Source organism: Oreochromis aureus, linkage group 8 (genome assembly GCF_013358895.1).
Source record: "Oreochromis aureus strain Israel breed Guangdong linkage group 8, ZZ_aureus, whole genome shotgun sequence".
Lineage (NCBI taxonomy): Eukaryota > Metazoa > Chordata > Actinopteri > Cichliformes > Cichlidae > Oreochromis > Oreochromis aureus.
The window spans coordinates 5,928,275-5,948,671 of record NC_052949.1 but is presented as its reverse complement, the minus strand read 5'-3'; the positions used below and the strand labels follow the sequence as shown (position 1 = coordinate 5,948,671).

General features: G+C 38.7%; 1 protein-coding gene across 2 annotated transcripts in view; it reads right to left on the bottom strand.

Annotated features, from left to right (window-relative positions):
* myo1d (myosin 1D) overlaps positions 1 to 20,397 on the bottom strand; it is a 113,520-nt gene that overhangs the window by 86,314 nt on the left and 6,809 nt on the right. For both annotated transcript variants that reach the window (XM_031759343.2, XM_031759345.2), the window contains exons 2-8: positions 7,331 to 7,539; positions 6,635 to 6,728; positions 4,047 to 4,212; positions 3,673 to 3,726; positions 2,313 to 2,408; positions 1,440 to 1,556; positions 310 to 513 (exon numbers count right to left, since the gene is read on the bottom strand). In XM_031759343.2, coding sequence (XP_031615203.1) covers positions 310 to 513; positions 1,440 to 1,556; positions 2,313 to 2,408; positions 3,673 to 3,726; positions 4,047 to 4,212; positions 6,635 to 6,728; positions 7,331 to 7,539 — 940 coding nt within the window. The remainder of the gene's footprint in view (positions 1 to 309; positions 514 to 1,439; positions 1,557 to 2,312; positions 2,409 to 3,672; positions 3,727 to 4,046; positions 4,213 to 6,634; positions 6,729 to 7,330; positions 7,540 to 20,397) is intronic.

The window sequence follows — 20,397 nt, the reverse complement described above, 5'->3', positions numbered from 1 at the left end:
GTTTGTTTTGGACTCCTTGGCAGCTTGCTGGTGAGCAAGTGCCTTGCTCATGGGCACAAGATCACCCAGTGTGCAATTAACAGTTACAGAAGCTAAATGTCAAAATATGTGAGTCACAACCCACAGTGCTGGTCCTGCAATTGCCCACATACATTACATCCTCCACAGTCTCCAGCCTCTGTCTCGAGTCATAACATTGTGACTCACGCAAGTGTGAATCAGTGTGAACAGCAGTAGAAATAACACCAAGCACTGAGCAAAATACACACAGCCCTACAGGTGAACATATCGAGTATTCACAGCAATAACCTTGGCTAGCGCGTCCCGCCCGTAGTTGGCTTCTTGTGTCGTGTGCTGTTTTTCGATGACATCCCGTCCCGTGGCTACCGTGCGATAAAGCAGCGCCTTCTCCACGTTTTCCTCCTTGGTGGACAGCAGCTCCCTGAGCACAGACACCAGCTTTCTGTTCTCTATCAGGGTCACATCACCGTCCACTCCAAATGTCAAATTCCCCTAAAATATAGAACAAAGACAATGGCTTAGTATTTATGGCATGAAATACTAAAGTAAACCTTCTACACTACGTGAGAAATGTAACTTAAATGAAGAACATATTCTGCTTAACGCAAATAAACTTTAATAATGTTGTGGTGCTCGTCTTTTAACGACCACTAAACTGAAATAATTTTCAGGAATTTGCTTTGAATAAACAGACATAAAAATCATAAAACAAAGCATAAACAACATGATCTGATTATGCGACAAACACTATATACAGTAACAAAAATAAATAAATAAAAATTCTCATTCACTTCGCACAAATCAGCCACATCAACAAAACCACTGACAGGTGCACTGAATAACTCATCGTCTCGTTCCTTATCAATCTTCAGGGGAATTCTTGGCTCCGTGTATTCACGTCTAACTCACATACCACCCACTTGAACATTGATGTAGCCTTAAGGAACCTCTCCCTGACTGGACTGGCCTCCCACAGCAGTACAGTGCACCCCACTACACTAGGGATTTTATTTAGGAACACCATAAAGGCCCCAAGTCTTGACCCATCCTTCAAAACTCCACAGATCCCAATCTGATGGAGCGCCTGCAAGATCCGCAGGACTCAGACAACCTCCTGCCAACCCCAGAGGCCAATATTAGGGGTCGCTTTAGTAATGGGGCTGGGCATTTAAAAATTCTTCTGATTTGTCCCAAGTAATATAGTAATAATAAAAGTAATAAGAGTTTGTACTCTGGGACATCTGAGGAGCTTGGAAAGAAAAGCGTCTGGACTTCTTTAAGTTTCTTGAAGATGCTTCACCTCTCATCCAAGAAGCTTCTTCAGTTCTAAGAGAACTTTCCATGACCTGGATGACTGAGAACCTTCACAGACATACACTGGGACACAGCTGGCAAAAGAAATAAGCATTGGGCATTACCAGATGCAGGATGGTTGCCAGGATCTTGTAAACAGTCTGAATCTCATCCCCTGTGAAACCGATCACTTTCATGGCATCAGCTACAGCTTTGAAATCAGCACCATCGTTGATGCAAGACTGGAGAGAAGAAGAAGAGACATTGGAAGCGGATCAAAACAAATAACTGGAAGGAAACAGGAAACAATCAGCAAAGCCTGAGTAACATCTTTTCAACATTTATCCCCTTTAATGGTTCAATGGAACAAACACAGATGTTAGTATACAATGTTTTTCTGTTAAGTCTGTGCTTTATCCTTTCTCTTCTAATCAATCGAATCAGGATATCGCGTGTTAATTAAATAACAAACCAGCTCTTAGCCGAGACGCTTTCCTATAAAAACAGGAGTCGTTGAGGCGGACAGTGTACAAACCGCCACCTCGGCTGTGTGCTGGTGTTTTGTTCCATGACGTCAGGCAATTTGTTGCTGTCAAGTGGGTTTGTTCCTACTCATTAAGCTCAGGCAAAGACGGCAACACACAGCAGAAGTCTAAATTAAAACATATCTCAAGAGACCACAGTGAATTTAATGCACCGTGACTTTGAATTATTAATCAATGAAATTATTTTTTCCACTTGTGCTCCAAATATGGGAGTTGCGTGGTTTGTTTCAAAAAAACTTGTAAACTGTGGTCAGGAAAGACACATCTGCAAGTCGTGTGCTTGATTGTATTTATCCCAGTGCAAACAAACTTACTGTCACGCTGACATTCTTTTAGGGGTTTTTTCATGCTTTGCCAGTTCTATAAACACATCTTAATAGTTTAATTTTTTAAAAACAAAACCACAACAAAGTTCATATGTGAATTGCAATGTATATAAATTGCCTAGATTACCTTAAGCTGGCCTCCAACTTTGATGAAATTGTAAGCTTTTGGGTCCTTCTGGATGTGAAGCGAGCGTAAAAGGGAATCTGGAGCTCCTCTGAGCAGCTAGTGAAGGATAACAAAGAAAAGACAGACTTTGTTGTTTTTAATGCTGTTGACTGAAACTTTGGACATGTTTACTCATATAGAACAGAAATATGCTGCAGCCTGAGCCATTAGCATGCCAATCTTAATTTAAGCCATTTAGGAAAAGTAAAAAGAAAAAGAAAAGATGTTTACTCCGTGGAATTTTTCCCCCCCGAGTGCTGGAAGTTGTCTAAATGATACCCTTAACTAAAAATGTTTTTATAAAGTTTGCTTTTCTGGTTCAAATAGCAGACCTATTAGTATGCTCCTCATGCTCAGCAAGCAATAAACAAACAAACAAAAACATATAACACAACCTAGAGTGCAGAACAGGGCAGTCGGACTAGTTGTGCAGTGCTCCTACTCTACCAATTTGCACGAGATGCATAAACAATGATCTGGGCTTACCGATAACTTAAAGCCATTGCTTTTGTTATATATGCACAAAGGTATTATGAAATCTAGGCCACATTTGTTTTGTGATAAGAAAAGTGTTTGAGTATCTGAAACAGGTTGCCAAACATCAAACAAACAAAGAGTTTCATTTGAGAAGTCACTACGGCAACGGTTGTGGAGTTTATCTCAATGAGTATTGCAACTATTTAATTTCCGGAATTTCTTTACCTGGATGTTTGAGCACGCACCAACACAGATTGTCACTATTGTTTCTGTGCTCTTTGATATTAGCAGAATATTAGTGTTGTTTTGAAACATGTTTATGTATATTTTTAAAACTGACTCCAGGAAGACTAGCTGTGCTCTGTGTTACAGCCAACGGGGGTTCCTAATAAATAAACAAATAAATTCAACATCAAACAACCTCAACTCACTATCCTCCCACATTTGGGAACAAAAGGTCTTTTGACTCAGAAATGCTGCAAGGATTCAGAATCCTGCTGCTGAGTCTGTATTTTGCATATTAAAAAGGGACCCTGTGGAGCTTTTCTAAAAATAAACTAAAATTGTGTTCTCATCCAGATTTCGCTGCCAAAATGTGTTGTCAGACTTCAAGGTCCAACTAACCTGTTTACAGACTGTTTTCATCAGTGTTTACTAGGTTGCAGTTTACTTTGATTGCACACAGTAGTGTTTATTGTTGCGCTACTGCCCACTGTTGATCACCGGATTAATGAGACACCACTGCATTTGCATTCATGTGAATCCATATGTGCATGCACAGGGAACCTTTAACAAACAAACCTAATGATTACATGCAAATAAACACAGGTGCACACATATTTACCTGGTAGAACGAATGAAAGCTCCTCTCGCCTTCCTGCTGGAAAATTACCCTGGACTGTTTGGAAAATGAACAAAACGTGTGTCACATAATGCTCGAAGCCTTGTCAACCAAGAAAAAACAAATCTGTAACTGTCACTGCATGATTTTGCTTTATAAACATATAAAAATAATATGGTAGGTTAGGATGTCAGGCAGTCACTCTGGAATTACACAAACAGAAAGAACAGACAGAGACCGCCCGGGGCAAGCTTGGAACAACGTGCTCGACATCTACTGTAACAAACTCCAGGCACCTTCATTTTAATGCTGAAAACTTTTGCACATGTACTTAAAATATTTTAGGATCGTCATGCACTAAACAAAGCAATGCATACCTTCTCCAGCAGGTAGTTGTTAATATGGCCTCCGATGGGATCTCCCTTGAAGTCAAAATTAATGTCCATGTATTTGCCAAAGCGGCTGGAGTTGTCATTACGGTTGGTTTTGGCATTGCCGAAGGCCTCCAACACGCAGTTTGATTTCAGCAACATGTTCTTTACTCTGTGGGACGGCATCATGATATTAGAAGTTAAGTGGCTGATTATAGAGGACCTCGTATGTATATTAGTTACCATGGTGATGTAGCCATTATTTCAACAGCTGATGTTTGTGTGTGTATAAGTCAGAGGTAATATAAGTACAGACGTTCTTCACTTAAGCAGAAGCTCAGATAGTTGTGTCAAAAAACACTTTTTACTCAAACTAAAAGTGTAAAAGTACAGGCTCTGAAATGTACTCTAAGTAAAAAGTAGCTCTTTGAGGGCATTTTCAAGCCATCTGAACCTCGTGTTATACTAATATACTAATAAAATAATATTAATACGAGAGAATACAAAGTTTGTTTCAACCTAAATTCTCATTCTAATGAATCCACACAGCCTGAAGCTTGTGCAGGACACAAACAGAGAAAAACAAAGGAAAAGGCACCGGTAATGCAAATTAACCTGCTTAAACCTGCTTAAACTGGACTAACCTATGTTAAACTGCTGAGTATTTTCACACAACCTTTAAATAAAAAATAAAGTTAGTATACTTTAATTTGGTTTACAGGATGTTTCACAATATGAAAAACAAAACACATGACATCAACAGCGCATCGTGCACAGATCCAATATTAGCAAGCCCTAAAATAACTGAGGACATTACATGTAAGCTTGAAATTTTCAGTTTATCAAATGTCACTGAGCAGTCTATACCTTTAAATATAACCTGCCGCCTTCTTCTCCTGACCTGCCTTTCTTACATCATTTACCATCTCTCAGTAAACATATCAATTAAAACATATCAATGGATCGTTCAGGCCCACTGTAACCCACTGAATACCGTTCTATAAATAATGCATAAATAAGGTTTTTTGTTGATGTATCTTGTGATGGATACACCAACAGGATTATTTTACATTTTACTGTTGAAATATTAAGTGTTAAACCTAAAGTAATTAGCCCGTTTTAAAAATGTAAAGAGTATTAAAAAAAGATGTGGGGAGTAAAAGTTGAGGGAGTAAAATATTGTTGGGGAAAAAAAAAAAAAACTTAAAATACCGTACCGAGTACTATAACAAAATATTTATACTTTCCAACTCTGTCCAACGCAAACCCGCGTGAGACAAAAGCTGCTAAAACAAAAAAATAAACTCTGTTTCAAACTGTCTTTTTGTCTGTGCTTGAATCTATATGACAGAAGTGAAAGCAGATATGACACATATGGTCATTTCAAGCTAAAAGCTTCAGCTGTGAACACAAAAGTCCCGCCCACCTGCTGTCAAATCATCTGTTTGCGGGGGATAGCCAGTTAAAAAGAAGTCAACTTAAAAGGAGGACAAACAGCCGCCAAGTTCAGCCAATTTAAAAACAGTGACTCATACAGTCTAGTATGTGGATCGAGAGATAAACAGGTAATTTATATGGGACATACATAAACACAACCAACAACTTTAAACACTGATGTGAACACAGTAACATACTTTAGTGCCTTTTTGATAAAGACTGTATACAAACGAAGCACATCCTGTCCACATACATTTCCTATAGAATATAATTAGTGTGTGAGTACGCAGTCAAACTCCTTTTACCCATCTACTATTTGTTATTTTCTAAATATTCTTTATATAATCAAATATTATACTCTTCAATACTCGAGGGTTTTAAAGCATTGGCTAATCATACCATCCTGTACTGAAATGTAATGTAGTAACCACCAGCTGCTGTAACCTCAGCGATAAATAGAAAGCACAATTCTAAACTTTGCTCTGCGAACAAAGAATTTTATGGATTTCAAAATGTCTATTCGTGCATAAAGTTTTAGTGTCTCCGCATTTGTCAGCACTTTGTATTCACCACCTAAACCTTCAAGCCTTTTTCAGCCTTTTCCCTTGACCTACATTTGGTGGACTTTGCATCAAAGCTGCTCTATTTTTTTATTATCTAGATCATTTTAAGAGACTGAAATAAAATCCCACTGTAATGTGATGCAACGACTTCTGTTTGCACAGGAACAGCTCACACCTCTCCACTTATCAGTGGCTCTGACTAAGCCTAGCTGAGCTGTAACTATATTCCACTATGATCTAAAAGCTTCTGACCACTTGCTGATTCGCTCCTAAAATTAAAGACTGACTTATTTTTAGCTACAAAACCTGGGATAAGACCTGCGAGTAGTCATCATTGCACTGTGACTGACACAACGAATGAAGAGTTAAATCCTGTTTACTCAGAAATGTGTTATGACACCATTTACACATTCTATTAAAACATCCGTGCCTGGTTGTTTTTGTTCAATAATCATAACATACTGATTATGTGATAAGCTTTCTGCCCACAGAAGTGGTGATGCATAACAACTGGAGTTCACAAGGAAACAACTTCCTTTCTGGTAATATTCACCATGTGTTTATGTACTAACAGTGTCCATAAGAGCTGCTCACCTTTCAACTTCAGCCCTCTGATTAGGATTGGTAATAGCAGCAATGTATTGCATTATATACTTGCTGGCTTCTGTTTTTCCTGCTCCACTTTCCCCTGAAACAAAACACAAAACAAAACAGTTTAATAGCTGTTTTTTTTTAAATAACCATAAATCATGTTGGCATCTATAATTTTGTGGTGTGTTGCATGCTCTGCAAATTTAACCAACAGAATGCAAGTGGTTTAAAAAGCTGAATATTTTAAACAGACACAAGTTGAAACGTCCATGCTGGTGACTAAGACCCATAAACAAATCCCAAGCTGCAGTTTTTGTTTTATATTCATGTTATGCATAAAACTATTTAATTCCAACATTATTATTTTTTTATTTTACAAATAATATTTGCCTGACCCACACGACAGAATGCACTCATGGCATGATCTCAGGATCTGAGGGTCTCATTTCCCTCTCTGACCACTAAGTGGTGCTTCATCCTCTCTGCACTCACCCAGCTTGTGACCACATGAAACACTTGTTTTAGACAAAGTCACAGTGAAGTGTCTATCATCATTTTCAGCTGAATTGAGAAGACAAAACATCTGAGTCATCAGAAGACAATGTGTGAAGTCAACAGCACAAAAAGAGTTTCAACAAATGCTTTGTAGATATAAAGGTGTCTTTTGTCTGGTCTGTGCAGGGGGGCTTCTTGTGATACCTGAGATGACAATGCAAGTGTCTTTGTTCCTCCTCTTCATGGCTTTGTAAGCAGCATCAGCAATGGCAAACAGGTGTGGCGGCCTCTCGTAGAGCTCACGGCCCTTGTACTGTTCTATGACGTCCCGGCCGTATATGTTCATGGCACGGTAAGGGTTGACAGACACCACCACCTCGCCGATGTAGGTGTAGATCCTCCCCTTCTCAAACCTGAAGAATATAAAAAAATTATTTGTTATTCATAATCACAACCAACAAGATTAGATTCATAGTCTGGCAATGATTTCAGTGATTTTCATTGATTTACAAAGCCTTTTTTTGGAAACATATGTTAAAAAAAAACAAAAAACAAAACTGCAATGCAATGCCTTTACTATTCAAAATGTATAGCTTTCATGCATTTAAAAGACAACAAGATATGATTCTTATCATATTTTTTATACAGCTCATTTACTGTATTACTCTAGAGTTCTGTATAGTCTAATATCAGACACCAGAAACCACAAAAAGCATTATAATCACAACACTGCAGAATCACAATGCTGACACAATTGCAACACTTGTCAACGTCGCCCTTTCACAAATCAGTCACACCACCTTTTAGACCTCTACAGAATAAATTTTCACCAATTACAATAGCAGAAAGGCATTTAGTGTTTGAGATTTATTTATTCACGCAGCAAATTCAAAGGGGAACGTGAACAGTTACCCTCAATAACTGGATAAACAGTCTATTTATAATCTCATAAAAAAGTGGTTCAGTATCAAAGCACTTGTACTTTGATTTATCACTGCTATGGACCTGTACTTTATCTCTAGCTAAACATTAAAATAAAAAGTTTATATGATGCTGAAATATAAACAAGCTGTGACACCGGCTTAAGGTTTCCCATCTGTGCAATGTTTGCTTTATTTGCATGTTACAATATCATGCTGCAGATGTTATTAACGTGCTCTGTGTTAGACGTTGCTTTGAATGTATCTGTTGTTATGGAGGTTAATATCAATAAGGAAGGTGTTTAAATAATAACTGATGACTTATGGAGAAGGGTTGGGTTAAATCAATGTGTTTGGCAAGAACCAGCAAAGGACTATTAATAGATATCGTAGTGTATTTGGGGGGAGTCTTTGTATATAGTATGCTTTTCTAAGTTTTCTGAAGAGACATTCCCAGATTTCTGTGGAAGCACCCAACAGGTCTGAGGTTTTCCCTCATCCACATCCCACACCTTTGGGATGAACCGCTGACCATATTCACTAATGGATGGGAGCATATCCAGCCACAGGAGTAAATTAGGTTTTTTCTTCTTCTTTTTTAAACTAGCTGCCAAACAGCTAGTTTAAACTGGCTACCTTTCCCGCGCTTTAACTTTCTGTGCCCTTTTCTTTCACCCACACAATCTTTCTCTCGCTCTCCTGGCTTTTCCCTCTCCCTGAGGCCGCCTGCCTGACTTCCTTCCTCTCCAAAATGGACTAGGATGCCAGTTTCTCTCCACAGAAGAATGGTCTCTTTCTCCACAGCTGCCAAACCTCTGCTGCTGCATTCGCAAACAACCCTAAAAGCATATTATGACTGCTGAGTCAGACGATGAGAGAGGTTAAGTAGTCCTCAACACTTCAATATTGCTGCACATGAACACATTTGTCAATATAAAAGTCTTTGAGCACCATCCGAAATTGCTGATGGGTGTCCAAGACTCTCATTTTGTTTATCAGCATATTTAAAAGGAGATAAGCCTTGGCCCCGTTAATCTATTTTATGCGCTATAAAATGGCCTCTGTGTGACATTTGGATTCAAGATGATCGCAAACCAACCTTCCAGTGCAGGAAATGGCTCTATTAAAAAAAAAAAATGGAAAAGTTTCCATCAGATTAGATTTATCTTTCATCAGTTGCAGTGTCCCATGGAAATAGAAACTAAATACTGGTTTATGGACATATCTCTAGACCCAAAGAAGCACAAGTACTAAGAAAACAGGAAACAAGAGAACAGAAAATTCTAAGAATGTAATTCAGCAAGGCACACACTCAGATTAGCTCATTCCTGTGTTTAGACTGACTGACACAATGTCATAGGTGGCAATGACATACAACACTCCTGTATCCTGAAAGAGGATCAACCAGAACAAGGTTAGATAAAAACATTAAAAAAAAAAAACCACAGCAAACTGAAGGCATTCATGGGATTTTGTAGCTGCTTTGTGACTCTAAGATATTCAAAACTAATTTTTGCTGACCATGCATAATATAATTTGTTTATTCTCAGCCAACATGGCCCATCATTATGTTACTTTTCAGTTACACTAATTATAAAAGAAATTCTGACATTTAAAGACAAGAGCAAATATTAAAACCACCAGTTAAACCTCCATGCACATGGAGATTGAATGTTCAGGTTCACAATAATGTCTCTAAGCAGCTAAGCTAACATGCTAGCAACTCCTCCCCTGGTGCTACAGTAAAAGACCTATTGTGTCCTCCCTGCCCTCAATCAGGAGGCTGCTGTGTGCCAGCACCATTGTTTAGACATCAATTGGAGGTCTTTGTCTGAGACGGGGCCTCCATCTCGTACTGCATGGGTCGACACAGCGAGCTGCCCACTTAACTCAGATGTGCAATAGTTTCTGGTGGACAATACTTTACGAGATGGGAGGGGTGTATCGGAAATCCCAGCCAGGTCCACCCAGATGGGAGGTGACAGGGTCTACCACCATAATGACAAGATGTGCAGGTATTTTTTAATAGTGTATTAGACATTATGCTGGTGAAGTGTCTGGGGACTAATCGGGTGGAGAAAAACACAGTGTGTATGTGTGGAAAGAGTGAGATGGGAATATGGGAATATATTTACAGACAGACTGAACTGTGCTCGTGTTTTCCAAAACAGCCTGTATAACAAAAGAAGAAGCCACAGTGACACCACCCATTGCTTTCTGATATCCTGTTTTGTTTGGAGCCAGAAGTGACCTAATTTGAACCAGAAGGTGGAGTGTTATCACCTTGGTTAGCAAGATATATTTACAGTATATGGGTGGGTGGTAGAAGGATTAGGTATCGAAACCAACCATGGTTTTGTAGTAGGATATGAACATGTTTATTCCTTTTGTTAAACTGGGTACTATCGAGGTTTATGGTCACTGAGTCGCTTTTACAGCAAGCTTGAACTGTCCAACTACGCAACTGAAGTTTCTTGTTCTACGTTAAATTAATTTCTGGAGGACGCTGTTCATTTTTGACCTCATTTAGAAATAAACTAATAAAATTACACAGTTTTGTGTATTTCATGTCCTCCTTTTTTTTTTAAAAACTGACCTTAGTATTAAGTATAGTATTAAGTGTACTTAATCTTAAATTACTATACTGATTATATTTCCAGGAATTGTGTTAATAAATGTTTTAATTCATGCAGACTTGGTGTGAATTATGACCTTCACATAATCGATCCAGTCTAATACATATGGAAGATTTTACACAACCCTCTGCAGCGATACATGCAGGCAAAAGGATCAAAGATCAAACAAACATGAACTTATTGATTTAAGCAGTGATTAACAATGTTTGATAAAACAGAATGATAAAAAAAGTTGCTAAACCCTCATGATATATTTTTTTTAAATATAGGATAAGAAGCTTTAAACGTTCTGCTAAATGAGTCCTAAGTCTGGCTGACACATGTCAACATATCATTGGTACAATAACATAGCAGCAATAAACCACATGAGATGACCTAATTACAAGCGAAGTAGCAGGTAAAGCTGGGTCACTAAAAATAGGTCAGTGCGTGCAGAATCATACATTATTTATATCAATATAATTTAATGCTGCAATACATCAAGTGTTTCTTCAGTAAATTGTTATTTTGTGCAGCTCACCACTCATTTCACCATCAGTCACTGTGCAACAGCAAGGAGGGAGACACTGTGCAGTAATAACACATGTGAATGACTTAAAGCTTGAAGTTATATTTTGATGTTAAAACTACATGACTGACAGCAGACAACAACGCTTATTAACTTTGAGAAAACAACAACGTGGGCCATAAAGCTAATAAAGAAATCTCTCTTTAAAGCCACCAAACTGCTGGCAAAAACAGTGATTTTTAAGTTTACAGTTGGTTACCAACTGCTGCCTCAGTAAACAAAGGACTCCTGTGTTTTGAAAGGTAAAATTACTGTTAGTGAACTCTGGAGTGTAACCACTTTGCTTCCTTGTCAGGAAGAACAGGTAAAGTGGTGAAACCATAAATAAAACATATACATATAAACCAATATTAATGTCTTTCAGGTGGTTAAAATCTGTTCTGCTGGCAACTGTGTCCACATGGCTTTGGTTTCTTTCACCTGCTGCTGCTGTCTGCTTAGGGGTGTAGCCTACTGATATGCACACTTATTGTAGATCAGAAGTGCATTAAAACCCCACTACAAAGAAACTGAACTAGTCCTGAGTCAAAGAAAGTTGATCTTTAGATTCATATTTATGAATGATTATACCCTGGTCAGTGCCAGTAACATCACATTTTGCATTTTGTAGTAAATATCAATTTATGTCAAGATATTTTTGTCACTATTGCAAAGCAAAAGTGGCAAATGGCTTCTTCACAAATGTGTTTCAGACAGTGAATAGAGGCATAGGCAGAACCTTTCTTTGAGCAAACACCACAGGGAAACGCATAAATATTATTACTGTGTCCACCACAATGCCAGTCCCAATGCCAGTGTCAGACTGGCATTGTGGGTTTCAATTTCCCTTCCAATAGTAAAACATTACACACTACACAAACAAAGAGTAATCTAATCATTCAACATGCTCATGATTCACTGTGAAGTTGTATAGTCAGGACTGACACAGAGGGCGAGTTTATTCAGCAAAAAGCCCAGAAGAGACCCGTTTTCCTAACCTAGGTTTATAAATATCAGAAGAGAAGAGAAGAGAAGAGAAGAGAAGAGAAGAGAAGAGAAGAGAAGAGAAGAGAAGAGAAAGAAAATCAATCAGTTGGAGCGTGTTAGCTGAGATAAAGGGCTGGCTGATCCATCTGTTCCACTCTGATTTAGGAGGATTTAAATGACACACAGGACAGAGATTAGAGAACGTTATGGGTCATAATAGCCTCCCAGAAATGTTATTTATAGGAGCGCTGAAGCTGAATCAGATTTCTGTTTGATCAGGTTATCTGCCCGTTTTAAAAACAGATAAAAATTTAAATAAGGGATTAAAGTGAGACATTGGGCAGTACATAAATCTGCAGGTGTAATAATGCGACTCCCTTTACATCCTCTCTCACTTCCTCCCATCATCCATCTTTCTGTCTGCCCAGCTGTGAAAGGAAGTGTGGCTAAACTGGTCTGACCTGCAGTCGTGTGATCTCCTTCCAAAGGGGTCCATCCTAAGGGCTGCCAGGAAATGGGAGAATCAGACAGGAAAAAAAGAGGAGGAGGAGATGGAGAAGAGCTGAAGAGAAAAATGGAGTAGGATGCTGATCTTTGCTGATGACTACTCCATGGCCTGACTTTCAAATAAATTATCATTTAATGATTAATGTTGCTAAAATAATCATGGTGACATGTATTATTTCAATGTGATCATGTGATGACGTGATCACAAGCCACCAGCAATGCACACCCATCTGCAGACACCTCAACACCAGTCCTAACCAAAAACACAGACAGGGTTGAAGGCTAACTCGAATGGAAGAATACGTTTAAAATTTCAATTTTGAGAAAAATTATGATTTCACTCTATATACTGCTTCTTGATTTTATTTTTAACATAATATTGTTAATCAATTTTATACTGATGACCCCCCCGATATATACCCCACTGAAATTTAAACAATAATCCATCTCATCTTGGTTTTTAGAACCATTTTTCAATCTCATATTTAAAGACAGAAGACAAGAAGTCCCTAATGCTTTTACTAGGTTCAGATTGGACAACTGCAATTATCATATAGGAGTGGGCAAGGATCTCATTGCAGTTTCTGCTGGCTGAAATGCTCCAGTTAGGCAGACTGGTAAGCATAAATATGAATGCATTTTAACGTCACAGGTTTGTTTTTGTTTTTTTTAAAAAAACAATGCACTGGTCACCTAAATTGACCATAGATGTGAATGTGAGTATGAATGGTTATCTGACAGTGTCTTCCCTGCGGGAGACTAGAGACCAGTCTGATAGGCTGTACCCCACCACCTGCTCTATGACAGCTGGGACACACCCCAGCGAACCTGAACTGGAAAAACAAAAAGTGCAAATTGTTGGACGTGAGCTAGAGGAACAACAGCAGCATGAGCATGTTCAAGACTAGTCCACAGACTGCTTGTTTTTGATTCTCTCCCCCATGTAAATGATGGTCTGCAAATCTCTATACAGAACTAACAGAGCCATGCTGGTGCCTTTACTTTCCCCTAAATATTTGAATGAGCTGGTCGCTAGTGAACATGTCATGACCAAAAGCTGTTAGTCATGTGATCAAGACTGGGCTTTCTTATAATCCGCTCCTAAACCTCGACTTGACGGTATCAGAGTGTAACCATCACAATGTTTCACTACACGATCAGGCTGAATCTGCCTACAGGCATCCGTCTGCTTCTTCTAGATTCCACCTTGTCTCATTGAGACATGAGAAAATCAGCACACATATTTACCCTTAGACACATGGAGACCAATGTTTTTTCACTCCAACATGGAACTCTGTCACCCCTCTAAATACCAGGACAAACTTTTGCCACACATATACACACGTAGGTCTACAACCCTACTGCACATATACACATATGACAAGTTTCCCTCAGATGTGAATTACAGAGCAAAGCTGAGCACAACCGCTGTCTCCAATCTTGTTTGGGTGGGTCTTTTTTATGGTTAACTTGGGGAGGAGTACAAGCAAATTATAACATTTTCTCACCAACAAGCACACCCCATGTTCCCAGAAAAGGAATAAACTAAGGAAAGAATTCGGAGGTAAATGTGACTCAAATAACGAGAGGAAAAAAGCCTTCTTCAACAAATCACCCTGAAGCAGCTCACAGTGATGCCATTATAACATTTTATATGATTTTCTGTCTCTGCTTAGCACTCATACAGAGACTTGTTGTAGGATTACATTATGTTATGTTTCAAATAAGTTGTATCAGCATTTTAACTCCTAAAGTTCAAATAAAGCAGGTGAGGAATTCATGTTAAAAATTAGACCAGCGAGGCTTAAACACACTTGCAATGAAGAAGTGAGTGTCTGAACTGTGTCCTACATCTGATGGTGCAATCTGTAGGAATTATGAAGGGCAGGGAGATAATCTGTGTCTGTTCCACTTTTAAACTCAGTGTTCATTACCATCACTGCTTGTGTTTAGAGTCACAGCAGCCTGCTTTAATGCTGGGTAAGGGAAGACTTTATCTTCTCTTTGAAAGCCATAACAAAAACCATGCTGCTTATTTTAGCTTTTCTGCTTCTCCCCATAAGTGTAGGCCTGAAACAATTAGTATTCATTTTTGTACTAAACAACTGCATATCTTTCTCCAACAAATATGCCAAATGGGCCAAACTTTTAATGGTTCCAGGTTTTCTTATGCAAGGATTTTAAACTTGTTTTAATAACATAAAATAGCACTCTACATCTACGTGTGGGTCACGGAATAAAAGTCTTCTGAAGATGTAAGATATGAGTCTCTTTTAGTAATGTTTCCTGAGCAATCCACCTATTCCCCCACTCTCTCGCTGGTCAAACACAGCAAATAAACTCAGAGGTTGAGACATTTGTTTTTGCTTTCTTTAAACAGCAACATCCTAAATTGATTTACTAATAGTAAATTTTCCTCACTCTTGTTTTACAAGATCCATCACCACCAACAAGCTAAAATATCATTTGATATCGTTCACAGAAGATCTTGATCAGTGGTCAATGTGCTAGACTGCAGCTGGTGACGGTATCTATTGCTCTGCTTTAGAGATCTTTTGCAAGCTTTAACATCATTTATCCAGAACCTTGCAGCAGGTGAAGAGCTGGTCATGTGCTGTTATGAGGCTGCAAAGCAAAATGAAGACTACTGCCAACATTTGCAGGATGCAGGAGTTCATCCGGAGGATGACAGACTTATTAGAGAGCAGCTGCTCAGTTATTTGTGTCAAAGTACTTGGCAAATGAAATATTTGCAGAAGACAAAATTATAAACAGGAGTATTTAATAATTCAATTAGAACCCCCCCCAAAATCCATCCCACACAATAAATAAAGTCTAAATCTGTTGAAACACTGAATGTGATCTCATGTATAACTCTCCAGCTCTCAAGGACAGCCATTGTTTCACAGTGCCCCATACAGACCAGCTATAATAATCTAAGTTTGTCTGGCAAATATCAGTGCCTTTTATTCTGCTACCAACCAGAAATGTGTTCAAAGTGCTGCTCTACTCCACTTTTCTCTCCTCTGCTCCATTCTTTTATGTACTGTGTCACAGAAGTTTTCTTCACGGTCTGCAGCCATCAGACATCTGGGCTGTGCATTAGGGGATTTTCCGTTGCTTTGTAAAGCCTGCTTAGTCTGGGAGCTGCTGTTTAGCACTATCTTTAGGAGACACAGCCCATCAACACATAACCCATCCACCCTCCCACAGGCCCACATCAAATGGTTTCAAGCTACCGGCACAGTTTCCTCCAACAATAGGCTTTTATAAAGGACTTTTCACTTTCTTTATCCCCCGGGATAAAAAAAATCTGGAATTTTTCACTGTCTAAAATAAATACAAGAAACTAGGCAACATCTTTTAACAGTTACATCAGCGACGTAAACAAAAGACTGACTAAATCTTATGTCATCTTACAACTAATGGGTCTGGTATGAACACAGACACTGTCACGCTTTTTGTCCTCTAATGATGTCATGTCTATCTAAAAGTGAACGATTTGATGATATCAAATTAGAATGAGACAGAGAAATGCAGACACCCCATCTGTCAAAATAATAACAAGCCAAAAAGTACAGTAATAAATCCACATAAGGATGATGGAACTGGATGGTGTGTATCACAGAGAGAAGAGTCTATGGTCATCTCTAAATCAGTGGTGTCAAACATAAGGCCCAGGGGCCAGAATCGGTTTGCCAGAGACTTCAATTTGGCCCAATGGAAGGAGTACCTAGATATTGGACTTTCAACTGTATTTTCAATGAGTTAGCAGAACTTTCTGTAATTTTACACTTTTATCATGTAGAAAACAGATGTTGCTGAAATTGCACTTCTTTTTCTGACATTAAGACTTGTCGGGGATTAAATGTTTAATTAAATGTCTTTGCACTGTCAGAAAGAGGAGTTTTACTGGTCCAGCCCATTTTAAGATCAAATGTGTGTTTATAAATAGTTTGATATCTGTGCTCTAAAGGACTCAAGGGGACATAAAATGCGATTGTTTTACCAAATACCAATGTCCAAATTAATAATAAACTTGTAAGAAAGTTAAAAACTCTATATTAGCTTTCAGTTCTGTTTGTATTTTGGACAGCTGGATAATTTGACTATGCCACTTTGGAAAAGCATGAGCACATGTTTGAAAACAGTGTTTGTTTGAAAACATTGTTTGCATAGACCTTTTTTATATAGCAGACTCTGGCACATAACAGGAAAAACACTGGTATAACTGATATGCTAACATCTGCTTTCATTTAAGTGACCCACTTTCAGGCTTCCGGTATTACGGATGCCGAGTAGCTAAGTGGGACCCCCGATGGACCTGAGCCAATGTTAATGGGATTTGTTTTACCTGTGCTTTACCTGACAAATCAGAGAGTCTGACAAGTCACACTGAAAGAAGCGTAACTAAACAGCTGAAATAATAAAACTAAGGATAATACTACTGAAAAAAATCTTAGAGTAATACAACAAGTGATACTGACACTGATTCTAGTAAGTAATATAACTCACTATTTCTATTGTTCACACTTCACTATGTGCACTTTTCACATAGGTAAAAACGACATTTCCATATTTTCATTTGCATAAAGTATATAGGTACTATCCCTGTTTTGCTGGCTGTTTAGAGGAAATTATTAAAGCACAACTCAAAAAACTGTCACACAAGAGGTACATGTCTTAGAAAACAATCTTCTATGAGGAGCTGCAACAGGCAGACTAACAGACAAAGCCTTAAGGCCAAGCTACACAAAGTTCCCATGAGGGCGGCAGGCCTGGATACTTAGGGGAAATGGGAGCCATGTGTAAACAGCCTGGCTGGAGATCAGGTGGCCGACCCTCCTTTCTTTGTTGAATGTGATCACAGCTATCTGCCCCGCCTCTTTAGTCACACACAATATACCATACCAAAGTTAAGCTGCCACTGCAGCATGTACAGTATTTGAGTAGAGGACTTTGCCCCGATTAAATATTAAAAATTCAATGAAGGCCTGTTAATATAGAAGAAATGAAGGGAGCGGTGGTGGTAGTGGTTGAGTTTTTGAGTCTGGCTGCTTGCCTGACACAGAACCCGTTTACGCTTTAACACACTGGCCAGCAGCGGCTGATGTAAAAATCACAGTGGGCTTTGGCTATGAAAATGGATGACTGGGTGGATTTTTGAAGAAACAGAGCGAGAAGAAAAAAAACAGAGAAATGATCCAACCCAAAAGAACCAGACATTACTCAACACGCTATTTCAGGAAAGTACTATGATTTCTATCAGGGCTAAAAGGGCGGCATGGAAGAGCACAAAAACAGACAGATGGACAAAAAAAATAACAGCAGGAGGAGACAGAGGAGGCAAGAAAAGGACAGGAACAGATGAAATGGGATTAGTTATTATGCTGGGGCTGAAATAATTAACTGAATAACAGAAATTCTAGTTTTTTTTTTTCTTAAATTATTCTGGGAACTTTTCATGTGTAAAAAAAAAAGACAGACCATCTATGCAGAGATTTCAAGTGGGTGCAGTCAGATATACTAATGTAAAAGCAGTTTTAATTTGCTTTACCAAATCCCTTAGATGTGAATTTTCACTTTTATGCCACTGCTTTGACAACTTATTACTTCAGGAACCAATTGGGAGAAATAAGAACACAAAGTTTCAATATGTACAATGTGAAAAATGGTTCCTATGAAGTTTTTGAAAGACAAAAATGGCCACTGAATGCTGACAGTAAATAATCCGCCTACATGTACTCCTTCACTTAGGAGCTGTAAAGTGATGTGAGGTGCTGGCTGTGAAAGTGAGTAAGCTGTTCCACCCCCGCTGTGGCTCAAAGCACATCTCCAACAGGTGGACAAGAGAACAATACAACAAAGGAGGAGGCAGGGGACGACATCATCGCCACCTTGGACACGCAATGTGCACAAAAGAGAACGCGTACATACCCAAAACCACAAACGCACATAAATAACCAAAAGACTAACACTCCTTATCTGGGATAGCTAAGCACTACGTCATGTTAGCGGACTTGTCAGTGGATGAGATTCAGACAGGAGATAAGTGTCCTGTGTGTAGACTGGAGAATAAGGGTACTGGGAATTTTGTCAGGGCATTATGTTGCACAGACAGGTTGCAGTTGCTTGTTGCATCATCAGCCAGACAGTTTACATGTGATGCCTGACAAGTTTAAACCCTAAAAGGCGAGTCAAATTTTAATTATTTTATTCACAGGTGAATCAATAATGGATATGTTAGTGTTTATAGCTTATTTGTGTATAGGTATGTGCTAGGGCTGTGCGATATGACCAAAATCTCATATCCCGATATTAAGACATCTATCGTCGATATAACGATATAAATTACAAAAATGTAACATTTCCTGTAAATTCTGTGAATCTCGGGCATCTCGACTTGCGTGAAGTGTTTCCAGCTGGGCGTCGTGTACCTGGAGTCGAGTGTTTTAACTGATGCATGGAACTATACATTTTTAGACGTAAGTTGTAACGGCAGCCGTTTTCTTTGTGAGTATTTATTACACAGCGTGCTGCGGAGAAAAGTCTGTTCTAACGTTTGAGTCTAAGGTTTATTTTTTAGCACCTGGCGGCTCTTTTTTGCTTCTCATCCGTTAATACTCTGCATCTTTCACGTGACTTGTTTTATTTTGAAAAACCTCAACAGGATCTTGAGCTTTATTGTGAAAGGTTTATGTGGAAAATAAACAAGCGGACACGCCGTGGTTTTACCGTCGTTGTTGCTAACGAAAACGCATAAAAAACAAGCGCTTGTCCGTCCGTAGTGTGGTTATATTAAATATAAGAGAAAGAGAGAACTTTAAGAAATTAATATAGCCACTACAGTGACCATCAAAATGATGAAAAAATATTGCCGTAAACAGTTTATTTTGCGACACCACGAAACAAACGATAGCGTAAAATGAAACGATAGACGTTTTTCTATCGTCATCCGATATATATCGTTATATCGAACAGCCCTAGTATGTGCGTTAAGATGTTTTTGGCAGCTGTTATTATTCCCTCTATAAATATTGGCTGTAAAATCCCAAATGAATCCTTTTGCATCCAAAAATGTGCTGAAGAAAATGTGTCAGCTAATCATCTGGAACCTCGTGGCTCCAGAGGAAAAAAAACATCTTATAATAACCGATACTTTTTAAGCCATTTAATGACTTGTTTAACTCTGAAATCTAAAGTGTCAAATTACATGAACTGAGTTGAATTGTGTAAGTTATTCTACACACACACACTTTGTCATGCATGCATTCAGGAAGAAGCTGCTTTATAGTTGGTATGAACAGAGGGAACAGTCTGTAGATTCAATTCAATTCAATTCAATTTTATTTATATAGCGCCAAATCACAACAAAAGTCGCCTCAAGGCGCTTTATATTGTACAGTAGATAGCACAATAATAAATACAGAGAAAAACCCAACAATCATATGACCCCCTATGAGCAAGCACTTTGGCGACAGTGGGAAGGAAAAACTCCCTTTTAACAGGAAGAAACCTCCGGCAGAACCAGGCTCAGGGAGGGGCGGGGCCATCTGCTGCGACCGGTTGGGCAAGATTCCTTGCATAACATTCAGAAAACCATTGTTATTAATGACACCCATTAAAGACACTGCATACCTGAGTAGAAGGCCCAATAAAACCAAAGTTAATTTG